Here is a 21958-nt window from a genome sequence, read left to right on the forward strand (position 1 = left end):
GACTGGCATTAAGGTGGATTTTTTCTCATTTATCAACAGGCCCAGGTGGCGGAAGGTGGAACACACCAGATCAAGGCTTCTTTGCACTTGTTCCCAAGATCTGGCCTTGATGAGCCAGTTGTAGAGATACGGGAAGACCTGGACCCCTCGACGTCTCAGGTAAGCAGCCACTGGCGCCATACACTTTGTGAACACCCTTGGGGCTGATGAGAGGCCAAAGGGCAGCGCCATGAATTGAAAATGACGTCAGCCCACTATTAAAAAGGAGGATGCGTCTGTTACATGGAAATATGGAAATAAGCGTCCTTTAAGTCGAGGGTTGAGTACCAGTCTGCTGGATCCAGGGAGGGGATGATGGAGGCCAGGGACACCATGCGAAACTTCAATTTCTTGAGAGACTTGTTGAGGCAACGCAGGTCCAGGATGGGTCTGAGGCCTCCTTTTGTCTTTGGGATTAGGAAGTAGTGGGAATAGAAACCCTTTCCTTTCATGTCCCCAGGGACCTCCTCCACCACTCCCAATCACAGAAGGTTCTCGACCTCTTGAATGAAGAGTTGCTCATGAGAACGGTCCCTGAAGAGGGATGGGGAAGGGGTGGGAGGGAGGGATAGGTGGCCAAAAATTGGAGAGTATAGCCCCGAAATACTATATCCAGCACCCAACAGTCCAAGGTGAACTGCAACCAGGCCAAACGGTAGGGCGAAGACAATAGAGGAAAGAACAAGGTAGAGCCAAGAAATTGACTGGGGCATTGTTCTTGAACGCACCTTCAAAAAGAGGGCGTAGAGCCAGTGGTATACCTGATATACCGACGCATGAGCGCAGCACTCAAGGAGATACCATAGCTGGCCCTACAGATACCACTAAGGCAAAAATCTCTGGTGACCATGCACTTAGGCGTGCGCACACCTAGAATGGAATCGATGTGAGCAAACACTCAAAGAAGAATTTAAGTTTTTATTTTTTAAAGCATGAAGTCTATATTGAAGCTTTCTATATAGACTAGTTACCCCAAGACTTAAGGGAGACAGGGACCACACACCAAATGCTCTCAGCATATGCTCCTAAAGTTGGAGAAGTTTGGAAGCAAATCTTAAATTGTTAATTTTGTCTCTATCCTAGACCAAAGGTGTCTGGGGAGGATCAGGGGGGAAATTTCAGAGTTGGTTGCTTATGTAATAGAAAACCAGACAAACATTCTGATACTACCTTTTAGGACTTTGGATAGTTCCTACATTTTTTTTTAAACTTGTATTGACTTTTGATCGTAGCACAGAGTATTACAATTGAAGACTTATCTTTACATCTCCCTCACTCCTGAACCAAAAAATGATCCTCAAATGTACTGTATACAATTTTCAGGCCCTAATTTAGCAAAGCACTTAAGTACATGCTGAACTTTACACAGGTACTTAAGTCTACTGAAGTCAATGAATCTTAAGCACATACACAAATCTTTTGCTGAATCGAGGCCTCATATCTTATTAAAAATGAATGTTTCTAAGATACTATATTAATACAGCAAAACAATTACCAATACCAAAATAATCACCAAGCCTCTGAAAAAACTTGGCCCTGCCTGCCAAATACAGAGGCATGCATGGATAAATATTTAAGATTTAGATCAAGCCCTTATTGTGAACTTGAAAATTATTGGCATGGCTCATAACACAAAAAGAAGGCATTCACCTACTCAAAGGGAGAAAATATTATTTCATCTTTTCAATTCTCCCCTAGTGTTCTAAAAGTGTTCTGCATATATACAATTGTAAAGAAGCTGATCCAGGTTCAAATGGGGGATGAAACAAGTCACAGTGTTTTGTTTTGTTTTTTGAGTTACTCACAGAAACTGTGAGGTTAGTCCATGTTATAGTATCCACGGATGTATTGGTCTTCAGCCACATCTGTAAAGTTTCATTGCTAGGGTTCTGAGGCTCAGAACACACACATCTGAAAAGTAAAATTAAGTATCATTGAAGAGCTACCCCTCTGATAATTGAAGAGCTTTTCATTCTTGTTTCAGTTTGCTTTTGAACTTTTAAACTCATAACACAATGTTGCAATTTTAAGCTATTTACATTTGCAAAAAGTTAAAAGTGGCTACAATAACTTCTATCCCAAACTATTACATAAAGATGACAGAGTACGAGGCGCCTCATTATGTGCAGTGAAATACATGAGATAAGAAAGTGGCTTTATTAAAAAGAACTATTAGAAATATTTTCTGAAGAGTTCCAGGAAAAAGTGTTCCATATATTTTCCTCTCAAATTCTAACACATTAAATTCCTTCAAAACTGCATAAAACAGAGGTCTCTCCAGAAACAGGTAGCAGGTGTCAGTCAAAAACTTTCCTATAACAGGGACACCATAAACTTGAGAGGAAGAAACCACATTTATTTCTAGAACTTGGTGCCTACTATAATGAATATAACTGAATATAAATGAATATAGTTGACAACAAACAACCGTTTTTCCTAGCTGGTTTACATTGGACAGACTTTAGGTAGAGTCAGTTTCACTTTTTAACCTGTTCAGTCATTACATTTCGCCTTTGTTGTAAAGACCCTTATAAAAATCAAGCAGGGAGCAGAAAAACCCCAAAACAATTTTTAAAGAAGTAGGACATCATAGAGCACTCAATCTGAAAAGAAAATGATCTTAAAACGTTCAGGTTGACAGCATCCCTTTAACAGAATTAAAAAATCTGAGGCCATGAACCTGAATTTTATGCTTGAATTGCACTTTACATTAGCATATTTATTTGCAAGTGAAATGCATTTTGGGATACTGGCACTCCATAAAAGAACCTGTTCATGTAGCTATTGTGGGTTTTAATGGGTTGGGCAGAAACAGGCAATAACCAGAGACGGGCAAGAAAATAGTTGAACTATTTGACAGGCTTAGAGGAATAGTTTTCCAGTGAACCCAAGCCTGAAAATCAAACATAACAAGTAAAAATAAAAAACATATACATCTTGTGACTGCATCTAAAGATAGACAGTGAATAAAAAAATATCAGAAGGTACAAAAGTTCCATCCTTATTGTATACATTTAGTCTATATCATTATTTGCATTATTGAAAACTTTTTACAGTACAAAATATTTCAGTTGACAAAATATAGTTCTCATAAATGTACATATATTATTTTAAGGTTTTAAGATTTACTACACCATATTAGGTGTACAGCAAAACAAATTGATTTTACATAGCAAAACAAATAGATCCTCCGTTAGTGGAGATTTACGTCAGCATAACTATTCAGACTGGTATAACAGAGTAGGACTTGGCCCGACTTGTTCAAACATTTAGTAGAGATTAGAGGGGGGAGGGATAGCTCAGTGGGGGGGGAGGGATAGCTCAGTGGTTTGAGCATTGGCCTGCTAAACCCAGGGTTGTGAGTTCAACCCTTGAGGGGGCCACTTGGGGATCTGGGGCAAAATCAGTACTTGGTCCTGCTAGTGAAGGCAGGGGGCTGGACTCTATGACCTTTCAAGGTCCCTTCCAGTTCTAGGAGATGGGATATCTCCATTAATTAATTTATTTATTTATTTTATTTATATGTAATTTATACCATACCTACCATGCTTTCTCTTATATGTACCCAAGATTGGGCTATCTATATGAAAAGCTGCAGTTTTATGACTGTAAAAACATTCAAGATGCAAAAATTCAAGCATTCAAATTATTAGGCTTTTTTTAAAAAAAATTCTTGAAAGCATATTAAAATATACGTTCGTTTACACTTACATTTATACATTCAGAAATTTTACTAATGGACAGCAAGGTGTTCCATTAGTATTATCCTGGTGTAAGAAAAGTAAAAAAACCGGACACTTACGAATATAAAGTCAATTTATCCAGGTCATTGTGCATATTGAAGGCATACAGTTCTCCCAAATGAAAAAGCTTTTCCAATGCTTCATAGATAAATATGATGCAAATGAGTGCTGCAAAAGCCTCCTCAGTAAATCGAGTGATGTAACACACAAGGCTGCTTGCATCAGTTGCTACTAATACTATGCATAAAAATGAAGTCCATAGACCAATGCTGGTTCGCAGGGAAAGATAAGAAAGCCCATAATCCCTGTTTGAAAAAAAAAAATACAGGTGTTCAGTAAAACTTTAAGGCTACCTGAAATGGTAAACCATTCCATCTTGAAAAAAAAGGTAAGACAAATTTTTGTCCCTGCACTTGTACTCTCTTGATGCTTCCTTATCCTGACCTGAATGCAACCTTTGTTTGAGGCAGACGCAGAACTGGGACTCTACTTCTTTCTTCATCCTGCGGGCTGGATCTGCTACTATGGAGAGGGGGTGCTGGGATCCAACAAGCAGTTATGTAGATTGGGGGCATATGAACCACCTCTCCACCCTGAAGGGTGTGGGGTATACTTTAAGGCTGTCCACCTTTTCAGCCTCAGGGTTCCTGTCAGCGTCAAAGTCACTACTGCAATTTAGGCAGAAAGGTCTGGTAATTCTTTGCTGAGTTAGAATCTGACTTTTTCTGGCACAGGACTAGAATCCGGGTTTCCTTGCTGGAATCAACAGTGCCTCACATCAAAATGGCACAGAGCTTCTTTAAATCCTCCAACTCCTGTTTTCTCCTCTAGCAGCAGCATGCTTGGGCCAGTGGAATCTAACAGCTAAAGGTCAAGACTAAGATCTAAAGTCTTAAGTGTTCTTTTTTAATTTGCTGATTGGGAGGAACCACAATCGACATATCTGAACTGTTCTAGAAGATCGAAGAAAAAACTAATGCTGTGAAACACTATGGTTGAAAGTGAACAATAACTTATACTGATACATATACACCATCAAGGAAATATAAAAACAACGCAACATAAGACTTCCACAAGGAAATGGTGATCCTCCTCTTTTCTTTCATCTAAGTAAGATTGTTGTAATTTTAAAACATACAAGTAGTTTTAAAACACTATATTTACAAGTCTGATATAGACTACGTATCAAATTATTTGTAATTCCAAAAGTAAGGTTTAATCTAAATTTATATTTATACTAGAGATGGGATAGAAACAGTATCTGGACCTAGATAAAATTCAAGGCAAGGTTCAAGGTTTAGATTTTTGGCCAAATCAAGACTAGAGTTCAGATTGACATCTGACATTGATAAGATCTTGCCGGCTATTATTGCAAAATTATGGTCACCAGAACTAAAGGCAGTTCTCTTCTGGCTTTTGATCCAACCCAACGCAAAGTCACAAAACCAGGTTCGCATCTGAGAATTAAAATGCAGCCCAACTAAAATGTAAAGTCTGGTTTCAGTCCATGCCTTCTTGCAGATTTCCACTTTCAACTACACCTCTACCCAGATATAACATGGCCCGATATAACATGAAATCGGATATAACGCGGTAAAGCAGCGCTCCAGGGGGAAGTTGGGGGGAGGGGGCTGCGCGCTCCGGCGGATCAAAGCAAGTTCAATATAAGACGGTTTCACCTATAAAGTGGTAAGATTTTTTGACTCCCGAGGACAGCGTTATATCGGGGTAGAGGTGTACTACAAATCTATCTGGAAGTCTGAGTTACCCTTAAGTTCAGAAAATGTATCAAGTCAATGTAAATATTACTTACTTGCAGAATTTAAATAATATTTTTTCAAATACTAGAACTGGTCCGGTGCTCCCCAGTATTGTAAGAGGTTGCCCAGCAAACAGAGAATAGGCAATCCCAGTTAATGAGGCTCCAAAAAGAGACTCTATTGCACTCTGTTTGGAGGGAAAAAAATTGCTATGACACATTGCATTTATGGTTAACATCTGTCACCATGTTTTCACACTTTTGATTTTATAAATCAACTTCGAAATAAAGTTAGGAATGAAAACAGTATAATCAATATTGATATTGATGCTTTATACACATAAGTAACTTAACACAGCACTGAAATAACAGTATCATGGTCAAAAGATTTGGAATGCTTCACTCTTGAACAACTGTAAAGCTATCCATACCCCTAAGAACAAGTTTTTCATTCTGAAGGCTAAGGAGGAAAGCACACACCAACAATTTTAACAAACACAAGGTCTATCAAAATGTGGGTAAAGAAAAAGAGAAAAACGGTCTCTCTGTAAGAAAAAAAGATATTGCAGCATATCTTTATGAAAACTTGATACAGTGTATCAAACCTGCACCAGTCTACCAAGCATTACAAAAGAAAAACTGTGATTGGGTGTTACTGAACAATAATGGTTTACGTATACATGACAATGAAAAGATGGAGTAGTAAGCCAACATCCCACCTGGTAATGCATTTCTCTTTATTAGGGTAAATTACACCTCTATCCCGATATAATGCGGGTTTCCATATAGCGCGGTAACCCTGGGGCTCCGGCAGTGGGGCTCGGGTGGCGCTTTAAAGGGCCCCGGGCTCCGGCTGCTGCAGGGAGCCCCGGGGCCTATAAATCACCGCTGGAGCCCAGCTGCTGCTACCCCGAAACTGCGGCAGCGGAGCTTGGCCAGCGATTTAAAGGGCCCGGGCTCCCCGCAGTGGCCGGAGCATGGGACTCTTTAAATCATTGCTGGAGCCCTGCTGCCGCTAACCCGCTATAACAGGGTTTCACCTATAATCCAGTAGGGATTTTTGGCTCCCGAGGACCGCATTATATCAGGGTAGAGGTACATTTATTTGTTTTTGTCCTGGAATTACATGCTTTACTAAAATGCTTTTCTCTTAAAATAAATAAAGAACAAGTTATAAAACACTACATGAGAGAAAAAGTGGAGCTTTGGACCTAAAACATTAAGTTTTAAAAAATTACCTAAGCCAGTCAAAAAATAAACTATGAAAAGACTTGAGTTTGACAATAACGTTCTTGACTTGCACTTTTAAAAAAATTGCTATTCTGTAATTATTCATGCCTGAGAAAGCTAAAACTAAGCAAACATGATTTAAGCCCTAATTCAACAAACCACTTAAACCTGGGCTGTGAATTGCTGAATTGGGGCAATAAAAGGAATTTCACATGCTACACATAAAAAGAAGATATCAATTTGGCCTATTGTTCAAGTGTTAGCCTCAAACTAGTATTTTAGTTCAGTCAATGCATTAACTTTGGGCTCTAATCAGGATGGTGGCAGGGACAGGGAGTACTGTGAAGGTGACATTCTCTGGGAATGTGAGGGAGGGGTTTGAACACAAACTTTGTACCTTACAAAGTCAGCTACTGTGCTTCAACATACGTGTGCAGTAACTAATTTATTATATTCATTGATGCACACCAAAGTATCTGAAGGCAGGAACAAGCCCGCAAATAATCCCAGACAGCTAAAAAAAAGAAGGTATTTAAAATCAAATCTTAAAAAGGAGCACATTTTCTAAGTTATGCATACGAGGTACATATACAAACCATGTTAATGTTTTTATGCCAACTGCCTGAAAATGTACTTCCTAAATCTGGAGTAATAAAATTATGGTACAGTACAAGAATATAATTTATTTCTGGAAGCAGATTTTGTACCAGCAAACAGCTTGTTAAAACTCTCATGTTAATAAGGAAATATTCAAGTCACAGGCCTCCTTTGCAAAAAATAAAGTCCAGTTAAATAAGTACTAGTGTAAACAAGTACTACAATTCAAGTTTAAAGGTATGCTCTGAAAAGCAGTTCTTTTGTATTTTCAATACAAGTATAATCAAAATCCTAAGATGTTTTAAGGAAAAATTTGAATACATCCTTGTATTTTTCCTAAAAGAAAGAAGTCATTTTCACAACAAATTTAAAAATAGAAAATACACTTCATAAATGATTTTAATTAACAGTCATTGGCTAATTCACATTGAAACACTGACTTTATACAATAGTGGATGTGACCATTTCCCCCTTTATGAAAATTTCAAAGCCCTAGTAAGTAATTTAGTTAAAATGTCTATAGTCTGCATACTATCCAATATGGTATCACCAAGATTAAAAAGATATTTCTCTATAGCCAAATTTGTTAAGGTGTAAAATGAAGAGTATTTTCTGTTTATAAACCTTGGTTATCTCCTCTTATTAAGAATATAAAGTAGTACACAATTAATGAAAAAACATTTATATTTTGTCCATGGTTTAAATATACAATTCCGCTTCCTCTGCCAATGCATCATCAGCATTATCATCCACACAGGCCTACTACTCAAGGCCATTAAGCTTGGTTAGCTATCCACCTTGAGCCTCTGACTTATCCTAAGTAGGCCTACTGGGATGGTGCAGCTTTAGCGCTTACATTTTTTGTGCCAATTCTATTGTCCCTTTCCAAAAAGGCAATGAAAGCTCTTTTTCAATTCATGAAGCCATTCACCCAGTAAGGCAGGATAAACATTTTTACCTGAACTGTGCATCCTCTCCTGTTCACATTTTCCACAGCAATTACCTTTTGGGGAATGTCTGCTTTGGGGCAGGCTAATCAAGTGCTGCGGATAAACTCTTCAAATAAAAGTATGAATAAATGAGACAAATGCACACAGTCACTTGCCTCTGAAGATCTAAAAGCCTGGCCACTACCATTCTTTGTACTCACTATTCTGCCTTCTGTAGCTTCTCCCAGGAGCCCTCCAAAAGTGATTACAGGAGACATACAGGCACAGTATAGGAAAAGAATCGAGGCCAGGCACTGCAGGCTTAATGCATCCTTGAAGTCACTCAAGAAAAAAGGTGCTTTCCTTTTGATGTCAAGTATCAAACCACCAAAAAGCCTAAATAGGTGAGATGAAACTCGTCAAACTGTACACTAAAGGATTCTAGCTAGTTTAAAACTATGGGCTACACAAGACTGCCAATGCCGATTGCCAGCACAAAGTTAACAATTTCATAATCCAATTTAAAATACAACACAGATTAAAACGTAAACTAATTTAGTCAATTCCAATTCAGTTAATTGTATAAAAAAATTACGTGGTTTATATTTAACCATATATTTTAAAATGCTGGCTAGCTATTTTGCATATAATGGGCTAGACACTGAAAAGATCTCGACAAATCATTCTGCCCAAACAATATTTTGGGAAGCCCACATCTGAATGAAGTGGTCATCAAAACACATAATAAGCATAAAAAGAATATTTAAAATCCAGCTTCTAGGACAGGGGTAGGCAAACTTTTTGGCCCGAGGGCCACATCTGGGAATAGAAATTGTATGGTGGGTCACGAATGCTCACAAAATTGGGGTTGGGGTGTGGGAGGGGGTGAGGGCTCTGGTTGGGGGCCAAAATGAGGAGTGCAGGCTCCCAGCGGCACTTACCTCAAGTGGCTCCCAGAAGCAGCGGCATGTAGCTTCTCCTGCTCCTATGTGGAGGCGCGGCCAGGCGGCTCTGCACCCATTGGAGTCGGAGTGGGGCCATGCCACGGCCCCCGGGAGCCACATGCTGCGGCCCCCGACCCTGCTTCCCAGCAGGAGCGCCGAAGCACGGCAAGCCCCAGACCCCACTTCCCAGCGGGAGCTCGCGGGCTGGCTTAAAACAGCCCGCAGGCCGTAGTTTGCCCATCCCTGGCATAGGGCATAATACTGGAGCTGAAAACATAGTCAGTTCATATGGTGACAGGTTCTCTCTGGAAAAGTATCACTAAATTCATGCTGTTGAATATTTATTTGCCTGTGGGATATTAACTCTTGAACCTCTATAGTTTTTTTGCAGCTGATCCAAACCTGCAATAAAATTTTAGTGAAAATTAAGATTAGTTAAGTCTTGTCAGTTGTTTTTCTAATTTGTAGGCAATCCAAATGTTTAGCCAAGGATTTGAGTTTACTAAAATTTCCAGACAAGAAATGCAACTCATCTACAAGAATTTTCTTTGAATTTTTTGAAGGTCTAAAAATCACTACTTTGCCCATATTCCATTGGTCTTTGGATGCTATGATTCTTGTTATATGATGCTGCATATAAAGATTGACCTCCTCTTTTAAATATTCTTCTGTGGGCTCTAGAAAATAGTTTAGACATTGATTTGTACCTATGCAATATTTTGAATATCCAGCCCAATATAGACAATTTCCAAATTGCTGCTACACTCATGATAAATGCATGCTTTATAATAGTTTAAAAATTAAAAATATATTTTGAAAATTTAGTCAGTTAAAGGAGGCATCCTCATACTATGAAATCCTTCACAAGTGTGTTGAGGAATATTGCCATAGGGTTGATAATGCTTTAAGCAGGACAACAATCATAGGCAAGAACCAATCACTTGAAAAGGAAAAAGGATGTTTTACCATGAATTTAAAAGATTTAAACATATCATTCTACAAAATGGTAATCATATTAATGATTTATTGCTTGTATTTTTTTGTGATGACTAGTATTTAGGTAAGCAAACCCACCTTCCAGTCCTCCGTAGCTCAGGTCCAGCATGATGGCTCTCCTGTTTGAGAATTTCTCCTGTAGAAGTAGATCCATTTGGAAATTTAGGTATCTTTCTTTTCTCCTATGTAAGGAAAGTACATAAAAACATTTTACTTTAGGGTTACCTTTTATTAAAAAGCCTCTGGTCAGGAAAAGTTTGCAAAGGCCCAATACTTCCAAAATAAAATATTTTAATACAAGGCATTTTATAAATATTTACAATACAAATGTACAACATGATATGGATTATACTTGTAAATAAAGCTCCCAAAAGGCAATAGTATCTCTGAATACACTTTCCTGTATCACATGGCCTCTGAGGAGTGAATTCATAGCTCAATTAACAATACATTTTAATGGCAAGATATACACGATTCAGATATAATAGTTATATCTAAAAATTATGTATGTATTATATACTAATTACACATATGCTATATCATGTGTGCATACACATGGTAATGTAAACACAAATGCACACACCCCACCTCATTATGCAGACAGTTTTGCTTTTTATATGGAAATGTAAAAACTTAGCTCCTTATACTCAGCAAGGTCCACCGACAGCACACAAATACCACAGGCTTCCTTTGTCTAACTCATACCGCACAACATCAACTCACCTCCTTTCTTTGGAAACCAAAACCCAGCTGCAAGGAGCCCAAGGTTTTAACTTCACATTTCTTGATAAATAAGCTACATTTCCCCCCTTTTAAATTTCTCCTTCTCTTTAAACCTCTCCAAGATTGTTACCACTTGACAGAGTATACGACGAGCCCTCCAAAAGTGGAGCCTCCGTCCCTCACTGTGCCAGGCCCTGGCTACAGCAATTTCCCTCAACTATGAGAACTAATCAGGTTTTCTTTAGAGCACAATTTCCCACCCTAAGATGCCTGTGTGGTGCAGCATAATAGCAGCATAAAACACTCTTTAGAACAACAAGCAGAAGACCGTGTTTGGGATTGAAATTCTCATTCCAAACACAGCGTAATGCATTAATATCCATTTTTATTTTTCACATATAATTTACAGAGTTTTCATTTTCTAACCCAGATTTCCCCTACCTAAATTTGTATTTAATTTTTGTTTCCATTTCCTTTGGAAAAACTTCAATAGTCTAGTTTATAAACATTAGTTTCACATAACAGAACTTTTTATTGCAAAAATACCAAAATACAATTTCAGAGTAACACTCAAAAGTCACTCTTAAAGTCAAAAGTGCGTATCAAGATTAGAGAAATTAATAAAATTGATTTCAAGCAAAAACAGAGGAGAAGAGATAAACAAGTTAAGGTAATACAGCTAGTGTTATTTTACAGAGGGTCTAATCTTTCTCCCAAATTGAAAGGGGAGGAGGGTACTGCTGCTCTAATAAATATTCATATATTATTATAAGTTTTGGATTGCATTTGGAAATGTATTTTAGAAACAAATCACAGCTCTTACCTGGGAAGGAACACTTTTTGGTGGCTCAATGCGTATAGACGGATCCCACTCTCCTGGAGGCAGGACAGTCACTTGGTCTAAAAATTCATCAATTCCTGATAACAGATCATTACGGTCTTTAGCTTTATAAGCAACATCATGGAAAACCTTTATTGGGGGAAAAATACACACACAAATGAATGCTGGGTAAGAGCAACCTCTTAGAGGGACACTTGAGTAAAAAAGTCATAGGCAAATTTTCCATGGGTCTCAACTAGGCTTTTACTTGTGCACTTGCAATTTTGCATGTAAATAGGTTTGTACAAGCCTTTTTCAAAGATTAACAACTGTGTATGTAGTTGGCGGGTTTTGCACATGCAAATTCTTTCACGTGTGTGCATGAGTGCTTGCATACATAACCTTGTGCATATATATATATAAAAATGTGGTTCCAAATATTTTTGAAGTGTTCTTGGCTATGTTATAACAAGACTGTAGTTTATTTAATCAAAACATCCAAAAATCCATCTTTTCTTTACAATAGTTGTGCTGATTACTTTTTGCATTACTCTCAGCATTTTACTGCAGTCAGATGTCTCAATTCATATTTTACAAAATGATGGCAAACAAATAATAGAGATGCAGAGAGGATTAGAGAAACAAGAACATACTCCTGAGGGAATTCTGTACCAAAAAATTAAATATTCTGCTCCAAAAAATTAAAAATTCTGTGCACAATATTTTAAAATTCTGCAAAGTTCTGTGTATTTTATATGTCAAAATAACACAATATAAACACACCATTTTCAATTATTTACCGACAAGTATTTTGAAATGTTACCAAAATGAAAATGGTGTGATTATTTTGTTGTTGTGTTTCTGTGTTATTTTGACAATTAAAATATACAGAACTTTGCAGAATTTTAATTTTTTTGGTGCAGAACTCCCTCAAGAGTTCTGTGTGGCACAATCTGGATACGAGCAGCTCGGTGGGGGGTTTGGGTGCAGGGGCGAATCTGGATGTACAGGGGCTTGGTGCGGCATTCTGGGTGCAGGGGGAAAGGGACTCTGCAGGGAGTCCAGGGGAAGGTAGTTAGGGCTTAGTGGGGGGGGGGGGGGAGGGACTGGGACTTAGTGGGGGGGGTCAGGGTGTAGCTGGTTGGGGCTCAGTGGGGTGGAGGGCTCTTGATGCAGTGGGGGACGCTCGGCAGGGATGGGAATTTGGGGGACTCAGTGGAGGGGGGAGTTCTGGGTGCAGCAGGCTCCTGATGTGGAGGGGGCTCAGTGCGGGGGGGGGTTCTGGGTGTGCAGGTGTGGGGAGGGGTCACTATACAGGTTGCTACTCCCCCTGTCCGCCCAACCCCCATGCATCCAGATGCCCCTACACCCAAACCCCTCCTCACCCCCGCTGAGACTCACCCCCCTCACCCGCACCTGGGAAGCCTCCCCCCCCCCCCCGCCCCCCCGAGCTTCCCCTTTCAAACACAGTTTCCCTATGTACAAAATAGGGATTATACATTTTAGACGTCACAGGGATAGTGTGAGGATTAATTCAGTAAATGTTTGTAAATATTAAATACCTCATCCTCACAACATTCAATAAATCAAATTAGATTTACAACTACTGAACTCTGATTCAGTAACAGTTCGATGCACCACAGTCAGTTGTGTATGCCACCCCTGAATTAATATGTTCAAGCTATTTAAAACTAATTCAATGTCAAAATATGCATACTGCTTAAATCAGGAACTTCATATTCATCCACTACGTGTCCTTAAATTTCATGTATTCTGGGTGGCGATTTACAAACGTAGAAAATACAGAGCCAAATCACACTCTCTTTAAAGGTAATGGAACTTCTGCTTTTGAAAAGAATCTCAGACAATATTCAGTTTCACAAACCAATGAGTGACCGTCTTAACTTGGGGTTTCTGGTTTCAAGTTAAACAGATAAGGCTTAATTTAAAAAAAAAAAAAACGAATCACACTTTTCCTTTGGTGGAGTTTTACCCATTAAAAGTGATAAGTTTAGTTTGTATTAGAAACTGTTTGCAGAGGCAGACAAAAAGAGCTGCTATATGTACTGGAAGTTAATCTCCAGAAATGCAGGTCTTCAGAAGGAGAAAAAAATTATATAATTCTGGAATTTTTAAATATTCTATATTAAATGTTTTATAAAATTCATTTGCTAAACACTGATCAAGTCCATTTTTATTCCCAGTAAACTATTAAGTTCCTAAAAATACACGCGCGCTTCAGTCACTCCACGTCTTCGGCGGTGGGGGATCCTTCAGTGCTGCCGAAGACACGGAGCGACTGAAGGGCCCCCTGCCACCGAAATGCCACCAAAGACCCGGACCGCCGCCGGGTGAGTACAAGCTCCACAGTTCCCCCGCTTTGCCCCAGGCCCCCTGAATCCTCTGGGCGGCCTGAACATTTCAGTTAACTTACTCTAATAGTAGTGAGAATTCAGTATTGAAACAATATCCAAATATGCTGTGGGAGGTGTCTTCTTTTGAATGAAAAATAAATTAGATCCTGATCCCCAGTTCTCTTTAAAGACCTCACAGCACTTCACAGAAGACTAGAAGTATTAATTCAAGTGTCTGGCAAAATTTCAAATTTGGCCATTACATTCTGCCCATCTAAAAATACCCATTCAGTGTTTGAGTTTTATGCAACATTCTTAATTTTCTGTCCTGAACTGCTGTGTACCATTATGATGTATTGTTTAATAGCTGCCATCATTCACAGAACAAGTGGCCACATTTAAGTGGTAGGTTAAAGATATATATAGCTTGTATATCTTTCTGTAAGTACTTTTGGGATCGTTCTACAAGAAAGGCAAGTAATAAAATTGAATTGCTATTATACATCCATCCTCGTTTCTGTGGTTTGTGTCTTCATTGTTCTTTATATAAAGTTAATTTGATTGTGCCAGGTATCTGTGAATTATAGGTTGTAAAGAGATTTCATTAAGCATAGTCTGTGAGAACATGATTTCAGACTTCTGCGATGCAAATTTTTATTCAGCACACAGGTTTGCTTTCAATGGATTGTAAATATATACTACTTGCATCATCAGTCATAAGCGTTGCTATTGATCTTCCGATTTCATGATACTGTGGTGCCTTGCCAGCTGGACCCAGTAACAGAAACAAGAACCTGTAGGAAAAATTAGATAGGAGAGGAAACCAGGAGAGCGGAGTTATTTCACCTTAAGCCTTTTGTAAAAAGCCAACTGTTCAAATCAAATCTGAGGCGGCTACTTCAAATCAAATATTGGAATTCATAATTTGTAGGCTCATCATTTTGGTATTGATAAAATGGATGATGTTTTAGCTACACAAATAGAACACACAGATTTAAATTGCTGTAATTTTGGAACTATTTCCTGTGAAAAATTAAAGCAGTGTTGCCGTTTTTTAAAAAGAATTTTCAAAACCAGGTAATTCAGTTAGAAGAATATTGTAAAGATTAGTAGTATGTAATATTTATACTGAAAGCCATTAAGTTCAATTTTCCACACTGTCCTTGTAAGAAAATCTCCAGACAAGTTCTTTGACGAAACTGCAATTGCATTTTAGATATAAAACCAAACCAAACATTCACAGGTTTTACCCTTCTCCAACAATAACCCAATGCACATATTTTTTCTCTGATGGCAGCTCTAAATGAATTTGGTGAAAACATGCATCAAATGATTTAGCCCTACTGTGTCTGGAGCAGTGTGCTGTATAAATTAGTTCATAAAAAATTATCTTGAAAATCATTTCACATAATCCCACATCAGATTAGTCACATTTTTGTCTACCAAATGTATTTAATTTTCAATTTATCAAACTGCTTTCAACATTAAGTCCCAGCAGACACATTCAATTACAAACAAAAATATTAACCTGCCCTCCCCTGGGGGGGCCTCAGAATACTAGTGCAGGCAGATCCAACATACACTTCCTGTGCCAGTGAAGGTGAATTTCATCCTCAGTGATAAACACCAAAGTATTGAAAATGTTTCCCTTAAAGCCATACCATTGGTAGGGACTGGAGAAGAGAAGGATTATACCCAACCTTCATTTTGCACTTCCTAGCCATTAGAAAAAGAAAGGTGTAAATGTATTTCACTTTGGTATCAGATTTGCAAACTAACATCTGTATTCACATGTAAATACATATTAGAATGTGCACTCTAGATATCACATGATCAAATAATTTTCCCACACTCTAGGTGTGTTTTCACAATAGAGCACTCTACACAGAGTACACATACACCTCTATCCCGATATAACGCGACCCGATATAACATGAATTTGGATATAACGTGGTAAAGCAGCGCTCCGGGGGGGCGGGGCTGCGCACTCCAGAGGATCAAAGCAAGTTCAATATAACGCGGTTTCACCTATAACACGGTAAGATTTTTTGGCTCCCTAGGACAGCATTATATCGGGGTAGAGGTGTACTTCAAGACTCAATGGACTATGTCCATTGTCATGTTAACAGGGGGGGGAAAGGAGAGGAGAGAACGTAAGTCTTCTTAGTCACACAGTTAAAACGGTGTAAGAAGAGGACCAGCAGCTCTGAGATCCATCCTTCCCCCTCACCCACCTGGATTGTCAGTTTCAAACTTTGTAAATAGTTCTAAAGATATTATTTTTTAAAGTTTTGGGAGGAGGTTTAGATGGCCCTCATTACACAAATTTGCAACAATTGCTTGCCATGCAAGACAGAGATTTAAGACAGTTACTGTCCCAATGAGTTCACAATCTAAACTCTGATATCTGCTCTGCTTGAACACTGAAGTGCTGTTACTTTATTGTGTGAGTAAATGCATATTAGTCAAGGATTTCTTTACCGTGTAGGAACAGGAACCTCTGTGAGACCTGAAAGAAGCACAGCAGGAGACAGTCTCACAAAAGCAATGATTGGTCTTTCCAAAAAATCTACTTCTCCCACCAACACATTTGATGCTTCTGCTCCTGTGGGAATTTTCCTCATGAAGTTCATATCAACCTATTATATAGAGATGAAACAATTGCTTATTTCTTTACAATTCTTATTGATAATTCTACAAAGAATTTTTAAAAACTAAGAAGAGTATTGACTGTTCAACTCTTGTTTTGATTACAACAATATAAATGCAAAAGAATTTTTTCACATGTACAGGAACAGAAAAGACAAGCATATGATGTGTATAAAATATGTCTGTCAGTAGTATTTTATTAGTACATTTCTTTTATTGTTACAAGTTAGAACTACTATTATTTATTATATTCTAAAAAGTTTCAGCTACATAATCACTTTTCCACAGTAACTTCTCAGGACAGAAATATTTTCTCTATGGTAGGTGATATTACTTGACAGCAAATCGACAAAATAACAACTAAGGAGAGTTCCTGTAATTATATGCGGTTTCCAGAATTTAGTTATTTTACATTTTATAAATGGTATTTTAAATATTTTTAAAGGAATGAATAGCTTTAATATAATTTTCATTCACAAAAAATAAACAGCTGAATTAGAATAAAGAAACTTACATTTCTGCATATAATTACAGAGGAACATTACAAAACTGTACAGCACATGAACTCTTTGGTTTACAAACAGTTACACAAAAGGCACAAGAAACTAACACTAGTTACGTTGTTATCTAGAAAACTTACAGCTGGCCTCTTGAGTCCCACACCAAGTGTGCCACAACTACAGTGCCAGGAGGCTGACTCCTGCCCAACAGGAGACAAGGCAGGTGTACAGAAGGACAGGCCAAGCAAAAATATAAAAACTGTGACAGAGTAGGAATAAATGGCACCTGCCATGATCAGATGAGAACTACTATGTAAAATTAGCTTTGCTTCAACACAGTTATAAAATTTAATTAGACAAACTGTTTATTACAATCTTTTACTGTACAGATTACACTGAACAGGTGAATTTCGTAGTAAGAACCATAGTGATTCTTATAACCCAAAACATTTAAGTTACAGAAGATGGGAGAGGTTAACAGTAGTACACAAGGTTTGCTTCCAGAAGTAACACAACTGATGCTCTTTATCTTTAAGATTTCCATGGCTTTTACAGAACAATGCATAAAAGCCCTTTTTCTGAAAAGGGGTCTTAAGTCTCTAAAGTAAAAAAAACACAGAAATTCATAAAACTTAAGCTACTTTATATGCAAAAACACCCCTGTTTTGTAAAAACTTTCGCAGTGTATCTGACCTGAAAATATTATGTATTGCTCAATCAGCAAGTACAGTGGCTTTTTATGTCAAGTTACATGAAATACTGCACATGTGAAGTGGCAAAATTATCTAACAATAGTAAATCCAGATGTACTGCAAAAGTAGCCAAAACATTTAATGGCTAATTAATTTTAATCTCTACTGCATTCTGATAATTTGGGTTAACTACAGCAGTAAGGTCAAAATAGCAACCAGTTTGGCTACCATACTGTTACATAGCCCTACTTACTAATCATTGAGAAAATATGTAATGTCATTTACCTTACTGAAATCAACAGTGCTGTTTTCTCTGCTTCCTCCTGTTCCATTACCTTTAACATCTCCACTTTTTCCAGCATCCAAGTTTCCAGGTGCTGACTGTGGAGATGCTAGAAGCCCTAGATTTAAAGAAAATACACATTTTCAAAATGGAGTTCACAGAAAATGGACCAACCAAGACACACGCTATGCAAAAACTCAATGTGGCAGCTTGCTAAAAGCGAATGTGCAAGTTAATAAACAAAAGTGCCCCATATTAGTACCACAAATTCAACATAAACAAGTTATTTTATTCTGGAAAACAATTAAAGTTTGTTTAAAATAGTTAAAATCAGATGTTGCCTAAATGGTGGCCATTTGCAAAACAGTCAAGAAAAGAAAACTAGAGTGACTTTTGGGGAAGAGGACAAGTGTAAAAATTTTAATCTTCACCACCAATGGTCTGTGTACAGAACCTACCTGATAGAGGTTCCACACTCATAAATTTGAAAGCCCTAGAATTAAAACAAAACAAAAAACAAAACCACACCCACCACACAATTTAATGCATTATCTGAAGTTGATATTTGATTAAAAAAAACTGAGACTCAGGTTTTGACCATATCAGGGTTAAGACACTAGTGGTCAACCAAACTAGTGCAACTCTCTGGGTAAACTTATGTAAATGATCATAAACATCAGTAAAGCTTAACCTGGTTTGAAGCAGTTTACCTTATCTATGCTACGGCCTGGCTAGACTACAATTTAGGCATTCTGTTTGAAATAATCTAGTATAGACACAGCAACAAATATTTTATAGGGCTGTCAATTATTCGCAGTTAACTCAAAAAAATTAATCGCAACTTAAAAAATTAATCACGATCAATTGCACTTTTTTTATTACAAATATATGCACTGTAAAAATGATAAAATAAATAGTATTTTTCAATTCACCTCATACAAGTACTGAAATGCAATCTCTATCTTGAAATTGTAACTTACAAATGCAGATTTTTTTTTTTTTGGTTACCATAACTGCACTCAAAAACAAAACAATGTAAAACTTTAGAGCATACAAGTCCACTCAGTTTTACATCTTATTCTGCCAATCGCTAACACTAGGTCTACACTGGGGGGGTGGGCGGGGGGGTCGATCTAAGATACGCAACTTCAGCTACGCGAATAGCGTAGCTGAAGTCGGCATATCTTAGGTTGATTTACCTAGCCATGAGGACGGCGGCGAGTTGACGGCTGCCACTCCCCCGTCGACTCCGCTTCCGCCTCTTGCCGCAGTGGAGTTCCGGAGTTGACGGCAGAGCGATCGGGGATCGATTTTATCCCGTCTACACTAGACACAATAAATCGATCCCCAATAGATCGATCACTACCCACCGATCCGGCGGGTAGTGTAGACGTACCCTAAGACAAACAAGTTTGTTTACATTGACGGGAGATACTGCTGCCTGCTTCTAATTTACAGTCTTGCCTGAAGGTGAGAACAGGGATTCGCATGGCACTTTTGTAGCCAGCGTTGTAAGGTATTTACATGCCAGATATGCTAAACATTCATATGCCCCTTCATGCTTCAGCCATCATTCCAGATGACATGCTTCCGCACTGATGATACTCATTAAAAAAAAAATAGTGTGGCAATTAAATTTGTGACTGTACTCCTTGGGGGGAGCAGTGTGTCTCTCCTGCTCTGTTTTACCCGCATTCTGCATATATTTCATGTTATAGCAGTCTTGGATGATGACCCAGCACATGTTCGTTTTAAGAACACTTTAACAGCAGATTTAACAAAACGCAAAGAAGGTACCAATGTGAGATTTCTAAAAATAGCTACAGCAATCGACCCAAAGCTTAAGAATCTGAAGTGCCATCCAAAATCTGAGAGGGACGAGGTGTGGAGCATGCTTTTAGAAGTCTTAAAAGAGCAACACTCTGATGCGGAAACTACAGAGCCCAAACCACCAAAAAAGAAAATCAATCTTCTGCTGATGGCATCCAACTCAGATGATGAACATGAACATGCACTGCTTTGGATCATTATCAAGCAGAACCCATCATCAGCATGGAAGCATGTCCTCTGGAACTGTGGTTGAAGCATGAAGTGACATATCAATCTCTAGCGCATCTGGCACGTAAATATCTTGCAACGCCAGCTACAACAGTGCCAGGCAGCTTTATCTCCTGCAAATTGTAACCAACCTTGTTTGTCTGAGTGATTGGCTGACCAAGAAGTAGGACTGAGTGGACTTGTAGGCTCTAAAGTTATACATTGTTTTATTTTTGAATGCCTTTTTTGTACATAATTCTACATTTATAAGTTCAACTTTCATGATAAAGAGATTGCACTACAGTACTTGTAAGAGGTGAATTGAAAAATATTTTTTTTGTTTACAGTGCAAATATTTGTAATCAAAAATAAATATTAAATGAGCACTGTATACTTTGTATTGTTGTAATTGAAATTAATATATTTGAAAATGTAGTAAACATCCAAAACTATTTAAATAAATGGTATTCTATTGTTGTTTAATCGTGCACTTAATCGTGCTTAATTTTTTTAATCGCTTGACAGCCCTAATATTTTAACATACGCTAAACTGAATGAGTTAAAGCTGAGCCTTCCCTCTAGGCTTTAACTCAACCATCTTAAGCCACACATTAAAGTATACATTGCCCTGCCTATACAAGAAACACATTAGAATGCATTAGCTAGTATGTTCTAACATCACACCTTTAAGTCTCAGTCTAGACAAGGCCTAAGACTTTGACTAAACTAGAAAAAGCTTTGGAGTATAAATAGTTCATGTTAGCTAAGCCTGATCTAAACACAACCATTTGCCTATTCAAGACAGGCCTAAACTCCTTATAAGTTTATCATTTGGCATTTTTACCTGTTTCACTTTTTTTCGGACAGCTGAATTCTAACAATCTGATCCTATATAGCTATTCCAAAGAAGAGTCAGAACCAAAAGTTCTATCACCATTTAGAGATAAGACTGCAATTCTCATTCTTCCATTTTATAAGCATTTAACATATTCTAATAAAATAAAAACAATGATATTAAATAGGCTTTAATTTTCTTAAACCTATACTGTGCTAGGAATTAACTACTACTATAAATGCCAATCTCAGCCAACTAAAATGGCAAAATCACATTCCTCCCTTTTGCTCTGCAATATATATTATTCACCAAAAAGGAGATAACCCATAAACCCATCAATCCAATCCATGAATCAGCTACACCACATTTAGTAGAATAAAACTCTCCGTTTTTTAGGGAGGGTTTATAAAACTGAAACAGGGATGCAATATATCTGCTATGTGGAGTAAATAGGAGTCTACATCTTAGTACATAACAGAAAAAAACAAAACATGTTCAGATAAATACAGAAAGGCCAAATTCATGCCCTCTTCACTTTTTACTCCTAGCACAATAATGTAAAATAATGTAAGAAATGTAAGTTGTGAAAGATGTGCTATTATGTGTCATTTTACATCTGTATTGCAACCATTTCAACAATGCCCCAATAAGAGATTATTCATGGCAAGAGATCAATTAATCCCTAAATCTGAGGATGCATAGCAGAGTAGGAAGAAGGTGGGGGAATAATCTCACAGGCCACACTCCCTTGTCCTATCCAGAGTATTTGTAATACGTACATTCTGTGTGTGTTCAGGGTGAGAGCAAGGGACAAAAGTTACTTGGCTG

The 21958-nt window shown here is 37.9% G+C and overlaps 1 protein-coding gene across 22 annotated transcripts in view; it reads right to left on the bottom strand.

The window, feature by feature from the left end:
- The window catches only part of SLC4A7 (solute carrier family 4 member 7), a 197981-nt gene that overhangs the window by 26942 nt on the left and 149081 nt on the right, over positions 1-21958 (bottom strand). For 10 of the 22 annotated variants that reach the window (XM_065583510.1, XM_065583511.1, XM_065583513.1 and 7 more), the window contains 9 exons: positions 18261-18376; positions 16616-16773; positions 14841-14928; positions 11784-11930; positions 10316-10419; positions 8519-8693; positions 5596-5729; positions 3842-4087; positions 1845-1950 (listed from right to left, as the gene is read on the bottom strand). In XM_065583510.1, coding sequence (XP_065439582.1) covers positions 1845-1950; positions 3842-4087; positions 5596-5729; positions 8519-8693; positions 10316-10419; positions 11784-11930; positions 14841-14928; positions 16616-16773; positions 18261-18376 — 1274 coding nt within the window. Of the gene's footprint in view, positions 1-1844; positions 1951-3841; positions 4088-5595; positions 5730-8518; positions 8694-10315; positions 10420-11783; positions 11931-14840; positions 14929-16615; positions 16774-17423; positions 17484-18260; positions 18377-21958 lie in introns of all 22 variants that reach the window. The other 12 variants (XR_006172224.2, XM_042840343.2, XM_005297098.5 and 9 more) reach the window with 4 other exon arrangements.

This window comes from Chrysemys picta, chromosome 2 (assembly GCF_011386835.1).
Source record: "Chrysemys picta bellii isolate R12L10 chromosome 2, ASM1138683v2, whole genome shotgun sequence".
In the NCBI taxonomy this organism is placed as follows: Eukaryota; Metazoa; Chordata; order Testudines; family Emydidae; genus Chrysemys; species Chrysemys picta.